General features: G+C 39.3%; 1 protein-coding gene across 1 annotated transcript in view; it reads left to right on the top strand.

The window, feature by feature from the left end:
- Positions 1-3,901: 3,901 nt before the first annotated feature.
- Positions 3,902-9,563, top strand: part of LOC128740948 (zinc finger protein 271-like) — a 90,292-nt gene continuing 84,630 nt past the window's right edge. The window contains exon 1 of the mRNA XM_053836525.1: positions 3,902-4,060. Within this exon, the coding sequence (XP_053692500.1) occupies positions 3,902-4,060 (159 nt within the window). The remainder of the gene's footprint in view (positions 4,061-9,563) is intronic.

The following is a 9,563-nucleotide window of genomic DNA, read 5'->3' as shown; positions in this document are numbered from 1 at the left end:
ATTAAGAAAAATGAGCAGAATTAGGAGCTGCGCAGAATTAGGAGCGGTCACGGTACTATTAACAGATGAGAAAACGAGAGTCTCCATTGTCCATGCCAAAAGAACACTCATTTTTATAAAGCATGTTTCGCATAATAGCCGCATGGCAACACTCGCGTACTTTATAGAGAGTTTACTTTTTATTATTTTTGCTGATTTCTTATTTGTTGTTCTTGCTATTCTTACAATTACAATACGCCTTCTAATAATGTAATCGTATATTTTTCTATTGTTTTATCTACTCCGGTAACATTTTATATTGGTTCTTTATACTTTTTTGCGTATTTCTCTCGTTTTTATTCTTAATTTGGCACACTTATCGTTAGTCATCAATATATTAAACTTAACTATCTGCTCTATAGCATAGTATACCATAGCATAGCATAGTTTGACCGCCCATCCCAGTTGTTCCAGATCAGCTAAAATTGCACAAAAAACCATCAGAATGATGCTTGGGAGTAGCAGATCATTCTTAGTGTGCATTTTCTGGTGAGATTAAACTTAACTTTCTGCTCTATATCTTTTTTACTTTTTTTCGATTTTTTTTTGTGATTAATCATTTTTTACACTTTTTAATTATCATTTAATTATGCACGATTTCACATTATTTGTTGCATATTTCTGTTACCTTTTGCACTTTTTCGTCTTTTTTCAATCAAAACAGTTTCAGTGATGCTGATATATGATTTAAACCCGGTTTTATTTAACAAGCGGTTCAAGTTTTCGGTTATTTGTTGTTTTTTAGCTAATGCCAATTTCAATTATCTGAAGATGTTATGTTTCAGATTATCTAGTCGTTTATGATATAATATTTTTCTGCATTTATTTCACTGCTCTTCTATTTTACACTCATCAGTTTAGTCGTTTTTCATTTCTATATGCCGATTAAGAACACTCAAATGGTTTTGGTACGTGAAACTTTGTACATGGATTTAAAATGTAATATTTAAAAAATACAAGCTCTCCTACTTTCCCAAGAAACTTGAAAAAAATTCTCAAACGTCGCTGATTTCATATAATCATACCTCTTAAACCAAGCATTGTTTAATAATTTTTCCATGAAAATACACGAATTTTTTTCCCGTAACTCTGGAAAAATATTATCGAAGGCAGAAACTCTAGAGAAAAGTCGGTGTCTACACCATGGCAAATTTTTGAAAATATTGTTTTCTGTTTGTCAATTCACAGTCTTTCGATGATAAATATTTCTCGATAGCATTTTTTATCCATAGCTGCATTATGATTGAAAAACTCAAATATTTGTTAATAAAATATAAGAAAATTATCTCATAAATGCAGGAAAAATATCAATTGGAATAGTTTTTTTTCGAATTTCTTTCTTAATATGCCTCAAGCAACAATGGTAAAGTAATGATAACCCCCACAAGTTCAAATGAAAAACGATTCCTGGCTTTCACTTAGCGGTCGCAAACGATTCAAATATTTTTATCATATATGCAACCAAACAATGTCAATGATAGAATCAAATTTGAAAAGTTTAAATCAACAGTAAGCAATGATGATGATGATGATGATGGTATAAATTAGAAACTAGTGCGTTGTTGGTTTGACTAAAAGGCATCCTTCGCAGCAACCGTACGGAACTCAACTGTCATAAATTAAAATTAACTGGCAGCTATCCCCATCCTGTGCTGTTCCAACCATTTTTTTTTGTTTGTACGTTGTACGTACAACACACTGGCTGCGCGAATATCTGCCCGCTTGCATCGCAGGCTTGGCTGGCCATCAGTAAAATTATTTTTTTCCAAGACAAACCAAGCGAGAAACCTGAAACCTGAAGGTGGTGCTGCGGTGGGTGGTGCCGTATGCCAATGCCATTTATAGAATGCACTTTTTCACCCCTACCGGGACAAGGTGGACAGGGAAACGGAAAGGACGTTGGGTGGTTGGGCTAGATGCACACAACATGCATGTATGCGCCTGCATGCATCGCATCCGGGCCGGGGGTTGGATACGCAATTTCTGCTCCTTGCCCACGTGCTGCGGTGTGACATCTGGCCAGGAAAAGGATGTCGGTGGTGGCGCCAATGATTTCAGCAAGGGATTCCAAACGCGGGGTCTCCCCACAATCCATCATGATTTCTCCGCTGGCTCGCTGCTCAGACGTCGATCTTCGTTGCGTCGGGACTTGGGCGTCCAAGTTTTCCGGTTTGGGTTTTATTTCTCCGGCAGTGTTCGAACGAGCTGGTACATAGTAGGCTTTGGTTTTTGTATTAACGGTCAATAGCGGAGACACCTGTTAGAAACTAGAGGCACTAAGTTTTTATCCTTTTCGTTCTACTTTCACAGATAACGAGCGTACGCCGAGCCTGTTTGCCGTTGAGCTGCCAAGGACGAAGTGAAAGCCATCCACTAATGGCTGAACAATAGTTCGGTTGAAGTGTTAGTTGAGTATGTGCTATCGATGAGAGTGTTCGAAAAGTTGGCTCTCACTCGCTCGCTCGCTCGCTCTTCCGGTGTAGTGTGCGAGCCTTACTGACTGCGAACTTGACTCCTGTGCTCAACCTGCCCCGGTGGGGGTCCTTATGTACTACCGCACATCCTCTGTGTGGGGGGTCAACAACGGTGTGAAGAATTGCCCTCGGAATCCGGGTGGAAGGAGATAGGGGGAAAGGAAGTTCGCTAGGATGAACTTTGCCAGCTAAGAAGGAGGAAGATGTGAACTACGGAGCTCACACGTTCGTCATTCGTCTAAGACGTTGGTCGGTTTTCCACGTCGGCGATTTTCCGGGAACATTTTTGGTGCGCGTTGGCTGACTGCCGCTGGACTAGTGAAGAGACCGTGCAGAAATTGTGCAAGAACTAGTTCGGAAAATGCAAAAAGCAATCTTCAGCCAAGTGATGAACAAAACGGTAAAGTTTAAGGATAGTGTAAAGTTAGGTGTAAATATTAAACAACGAAGTGAATGAAACACATGCTAAAGAGATTAGTTAAACGGTTACATAAATATCTAATTATAATCATGACCTGTAAATGAAATATTTTAAAACCCAATCTAGTGTAATGTACGTTAATCTCGCAATAAAAAAACCGCTAATCAAAAAACTAAACCTCTAACTATATATTAAAGTGCAATAGCGAAATCCTACTGGTAGAGAGTGAGCAAGAGATAATGCAACTATCGGAAAACCCCCTGTTAAGAAAGATCAAACAGAAGAAAGACTTCTTAAAGGTACCGGGCCAACCAACACCAATGAAAAACAGTGAGAAGATGAAAGCATAGAAAGCAAGAAAGCGAGAAAAAACAATCAAGCACACATACACACACATCGTTGCTCGAACCAACACCACCACCGAGAGCTGGCGCAGCCGAAGAATAAGACAGCCGGTGCTGCGTGTGCCGAGAGGTGACGAAACCGGGAACGCCGGGAAAAATCTTGCGAACACGGTCCGTACCACCTTCCGAAAATCTCCTGCTCTCCCTACTCGCAAAGGGGGTGGCTCCTGAAGAAAACGGAGAGAAAGCAGTAATCGATATTAGAAGAAGAACAGCGTCGTCATCTTGAGCGAACGAACAGCAGTAGCAGCAGCAGTCAAAATGAAAGAGTAAGCGAATCATTTTTTCGAGAAAAAAAATCAAAGACTGTTTATTATTCCTTGTTTTTGTTTGGTCTTGATTGCAGAAATTCCATGACGGACGTGTTCGATGCGACGGACTTCAATCCGGACATGATACTGTCGAATGTGTTTCTCGATCCGGGGTTGGATTTTATGACCGGCATCGATGAGCTCAGTGAAAACATAATGGCACAGGATTTTCTGCATTTTGGAAATTCGCTGTTCTATCCGGAACAGCAGCAGCAGCAGCAGCAGCTGCAACAGCACCAACAACAACAACCGATGGATAACGGCGGTCATTTGCAGCATCAGCTGCAGCAACAGCAAATTCAACTGTCGAATCAGGTTGCTCTGATGCCGATTCAACTGCCAGCTCAACAACCTTTGCCAGCACTACTGCAGCAGCAGCAGCAGCAGCAATCAAAGTGCACCGTGGAACAGGTGAGTGACATTAGTCTATCAGAAAAGTTTTTTGTGACCCTCGGAATGAAACGTGAACTGCATCTGTGAAAGTTCGACGGTTATATAAGAAAATAAGTTCCAGCACAGTGATGGCCGGGTAATAGTGATAATTTCATGAATCATTATTTTTGTGTGTTTAATTTGATCTAAAATTCTTAGATTCAGTTGATCCGGTCTCTATGTTTAATTATGCAATTGTTGTATTTTCGTTATTCACAACAACACAAGGCAAAAAATATCTTCACTGCAGTTGGCATTAGTTTCAAGGAATAATGAAGTGATAAGCAATATTAATTTAATGGGAAATCGCAACACTAGTTTGTTTATGCAACAGAGCGGGTAACTAAGGCAACACTAACAGGTTGGACGACAAAAATGAATGAGCATCACAGAAAGTTGCAGGCGCTCAAATATAAAAGTAAAACATTAAACGCGAAAAAGTGTTCCACACATATCACGTGACTGACGTAGGACTACCTAAGACTCCGGCTAGATTATTTATACGAATACAAAAGTTAAAAATCAGCATTACGTATAGATACGCATGCTAATAAATCGTATTTGATGCGCAAAATTGGCATATCCGTACCAATTTGGAAGCGACATACGATATATATACATATACGTGACGATGAATAATTATACGCGTTTCATCTATATAAGTGTTTATATACGGTAATATTCGATTAAGTGCGACTCGCTCCGTACTGCTATACAATTCTGTGCTGAAAATCGTATGTGTATCAGTTATTACCATTATATACGACTGAAAATCAACTTGGGCGCACTTTATTAAGCTTAAATTACGATTCCGAATTTGTTAAGAGTTATTTACGATAATTTTCGCATATTGATATACGCTTTGGTGCTAGCTGGGACGAGTTTTTATATTAAAACCTCGGATATTAAATTAAACCAATATATTTAAGTAAAAGTTATTCTTTTTGGTCCGGATATAAGCTAACCAGCGTAGAAAAAGGTGCTATTATCTTTCTTAACAATCGAAACTATTATCTTTTGCTCATGCTTATCATAAAACTATAAATTTACGTGTTATTTAGAACACATATATCCAATATGATTAGCATTTTACTATATTTTTATTAGCTGAGCTATTTTGTCTTTCTAAAAACGAATATTTTTACCAATACTCTCACCAAACATATCACTTCCACTGTATCTTTCCCTTTCCATTGCATAATTGAGCTCTACCAACAAATTTTCAGGAGGAAATTTAAATCATCAAAATAAAAAACCATCACTTTATTAGGTTTTACCGAGATTCAAGTAACCCTGTATTAAGTGTACGTTTGTCCGCACTGACAACGATTAAAAAACGAAGCTCATCGTTTTGGTGTTATCTAATTCGGTTCCGTGTTACGTCCGATCGAGTTCTGTATTGTCTGTCCCCTATTTCTAGGCTGGCACGAAAACTGATTCACAGCCACCAGTCCGTGTCGTCCAAAGGAAACTGCAAAGCTTTTTAAAAATAATTCTAGGTAAACCTTCAGAGAATTGTAAGTAAATATTTTGACTTTGAATTTTCTTGAATTCTGTCGTACAAAATATATAAGTGAACGTAACGCATGTCCATGATGTATGTATGTTTTGTCATAACTCTGGAACGACTGCACCGTTCTCCACCAAACTGGGAGGAAAACGGTGATACAAGTGGCTAGGAGACAAAGGACCCCAAGTAAGATCACGTACTTAGTTAGTTTCCTATAGAACACATTCAAGCATTATAAAATGTGACAACCAATAAGTTTTCTAAGCAAATTAGTTCATATTTCACGCAATTATTGGCTAGAAGAACAGAACTAAAATATCAAAATGTAAAATCAGGAGTAAAGATGATGTTTCAGTTTGTTTTATTTTAGTTCTGTCAAATCAGGAGTTTTGATATTTTAGCTGCTTCTTCCAGCGGATATTTGAACATACGACGACTGGCTTGTTAGACCAGCATCGTATCTCATGGCCAACTGGGAAGCAACGGGGGTAAAAATCCAAAACAGTCGAAAAAACCATGCTATAATTGTTGGATTTTTTCATATATGAAACTAGCTGATTTCCCGATCTTACTCGGGACCGCTTTGATTCTCAGTCACTGATATATCTGTTATTGTAACGAAACGTCTCATAATGCAAGAAACAAAACACTTTTTCTTCATTTGAATGTGTCTACTCCCATTGTCAGTTCCCCTTCTGTCATACCTCAGCCAATTGTAAATTTGTCTTCTTTTCGGCAATCCCTATAAATCGACGCAAAGCCTTTTTTACGTTTTTGAACCCTTGTTAATGACCACCCTATTCGCCCTGTCAGAAATCCAGCAGCAAGTGCAACCGCTAACGTTCCAAATGCAAGAGGCACGCGCCCCTTTACCCACTTGAAACTTCCTACCCCCTTGTAAGAGATCGTCTTTCTCTTTTGTCAACCCCCCGATGCTGATTCTTTTATGTCAAAAAACATTTATTTAACAAACGACATTTGATGAAGAACCGGCCGAAGTTATTGCGGAACATACATTCATACCCACCTTTCCCGTCCCCCGCGTTCTGTTGGCACTCTCCCAGTTAGCTCCCCCTTCTTGACGAATAGGCTATTATGCATCTGTTTGCTCTCTGGAAATCCCTCTAACGAAAGAACAAAGCATTTTTTCTAATGATCAATTTACAATCTCTTAGTGACAAAAATTTCACGATAGCGTTATATTTTGTTTCTGAGTTTTGGTTAGGTTACGGCCGGACATTTACCGTCATTAAACGTTATCTTTACGGTGATAACAATGCAGAAGTAGCATTATTAAGATAGTGGAATAAACAAAAGCGGTTCCAAGTTGGTGCCTTGCATTGATATGTTCGAGCCAAGTATCATCTTCAAGACTCTATCACACAAAAACGAACGTAACCAAACGACTAACTGTTGCGTATAAAACCTAATCGTAGCATTTTATCGAGTAGCGTGCGATGATTGATGTGATCCTTCGCAGCTTTCAAGTCAGTGTCCATCACATCCACTTGCATCTGATTGTCGACGTCCCCTGCGAGGTTCGAATGGGTCCGACAATCCACCCGAGATTATCACACAGCACCGGATCGAATCCATGATCCATCGTACCCATGAGAAGTCTAGTGAACTTATCTGAAAACCCGTTTTCGACCGGAATTTTCCACAGCTCTATTCGATTTACTCTAGCATATGCGGCCTTGAAATCAATGAACATCAATGATACGTGAGGACTCGGAATTCGTGACACTTCCAGAGGAACTGCCACACAGTGAAGATTTGAACCGTTGTAGAGCGACCCTCCATGAAGTTGGGCTAATAACTTACCTTCCCTTCTTTCTTGTAAAAATCATACTACTATGCAAAAGTAGATTCACTTGGAAAAAATCCGATCAACGTCGCTTGATTTTATTTGGCATGATGGGTCGTGTTGCGAAGAAGAAATCACTTTTGAGATCCGTAAACACGCAGAAAAGGGTTCGGTAATAAACGGAGGCAATATGGGCGTAGAAAGGCCGGCGAAAGTTTGGAGCAATATGTAGCGCCTTTAGTCAAGCATGGTGGTGGCTAGTATTACGGTCTGGGATGGTTTTAACTTTGATAAAATAGAAGATAATGATAAATATCGATGGAAAAATGGATTAAAAGTACTACCATTGCTTGCTTCAGCATCACATCTTTGCAATGGATTCATTTTCCAACAGGATAACGATACCAAGCAGAGTTCAAACTGTGCAAAAATCATGTTTTGTCGAAAGAATCTTAAGCAGTGCTGAAAATAATGGAATGGCCACCGAAACCACCGGATATAATCACCACCGAGCTTCTATGGGACGAATTAGACCGAGAATTCTGCAAAATGCATGTTACAAGTGAGTAGACCTAGTGGGAGTGAATAAAATGTCGCTTGGAACGCTCTCCAATCGGAAACGCAAAAAAAAAACTCAGAATCTGTTACGTGACAGAAGGGGAAGCTGACTGGAGGGAGCCAACAAGGGGGGATGAGGAACGAGAATACGAATGATGTTTTACCATAACTCCGGAACGCCTGAACGGTTCTACATCAAACCTGTTCTTTGGCATAAAAGAATCAGCGCAGGGGGCATGACAAAAAGGAGGCGGGCGGTCTCCTGCAAGGAGAGAGGAGAATCCTAATGGGTAAATCGGTTCGTTTTTCTTGCATTTGGAACGATAACAGTAGTAGTAGCTAAATGACAAAAGGGGATTTTTGAAAGGGGGGAAATTGGGGGGTGACCAATAACAAAGGAGAAACACAAAAACGTAAAAAAGGTTTGCCCAAGTAACAATTCCAAGTTTTATTACGTTCGCATAGTGGTTTTTATGACCAATTTCATAAAACCGCTAATAAAACTATGAGCTCCACCAGAACTTTCTGAGGACCGCTATAAAACTGCTTTCTGACCAAGTAGCCTTCGCTGCTCCTCATAATGTTTTCATAACTTCTATAAGAACCAGGTTATAAGCTCAAGCAGTCATATTACGCTCTGCTAAAAGCAGCAATAAAACCGATGAGGCTTTCGCTGCTTGACAGCCACCGCCATAATTCAATAAAGCTTTTCGCTTTTCATTCTGGTCAAAGCTAAATCAGTTCGCCAGCTTTGTCAACTTGAAAATACATCCGTGAGCAGGACAGCTAAAGTTTTACTGTCAAATCATTCTGAACGATTTGGTTCATAGCCTTAGTTCGTTTGCAGCATGTGCGCGTTTAATTTTATCGTGCATATTGATATGATAGGTGGATAAAATCAACGCGCCACTGAAATTTTGCAATTTTCGAAAACTTGTTTTGACAAAGTTCAGCAAGTCAGTCTCAATTTCTAACAAAGTCAGTTTAGTTGCTTGACAGGAAAACCAATTGATAATAACTTTCTGCAAAACACTTTGCTTTGATGAATTTTTGTTTGCGAGCTAAAACAAAATACTAGAATATGGCAATATGGTCTCGCATAAAAAAAATGACGTTGGTGTTGAAGTATTCATCATAATAGCCGCGAAAAAACTGTTTGGACAGGTGTTATCGTTTTAATCTATACCTATAAAGAAGGATTTCTGTCTGTCTGTATGTTCCTTATAGAATCGAAAACTACTGAACCAATCGGCATGAAAATATGCATGTAGAGGTTTTTTGGGGCCAGGAAAGGTTTTAGTGATGATTAGAAACCCCTCCCCCCACTAAGAGGGGGGGCTCCCATACAAATGAAACACAAATTTCTGCATAACCCGAGAACTAATCAAGCAAATACAACAAAATTTGGCATGTGGGTGTTTCCGGTGACAAGAATTTATTCTATGGTAAATTGAGACCCCTCCCCTCTTTATAAGGGGGGGCTCCTGTACCAAAGAAACACAATTTTCCTCATAACTCGAGAACTAATCAAGCAAATGGAACCAAATTTGACACGTGGGTGTTTATGGAGACAAAAATTTTTTCTATGATGAACTGGTACCCCTCCT

This window comes from Sabethes cyaneus, chromosome 3 (genome assembly GCF_943734655.1).
Source record: "Sabethes cyaneus chromosome 3, idSabCyanKW18_F2, whole genome shotgun sequence".
Classification (NCBI taxonomy): domain Eukaryota; kingdom Metazoa; phylum Arthropoda; class Insecta; order Diptera; family Culicidae; genus Sabethes; species Sabethes cyaneus.
This window is presented reverse-complemented; position numbering and strand designations above follow the sequence as displayed.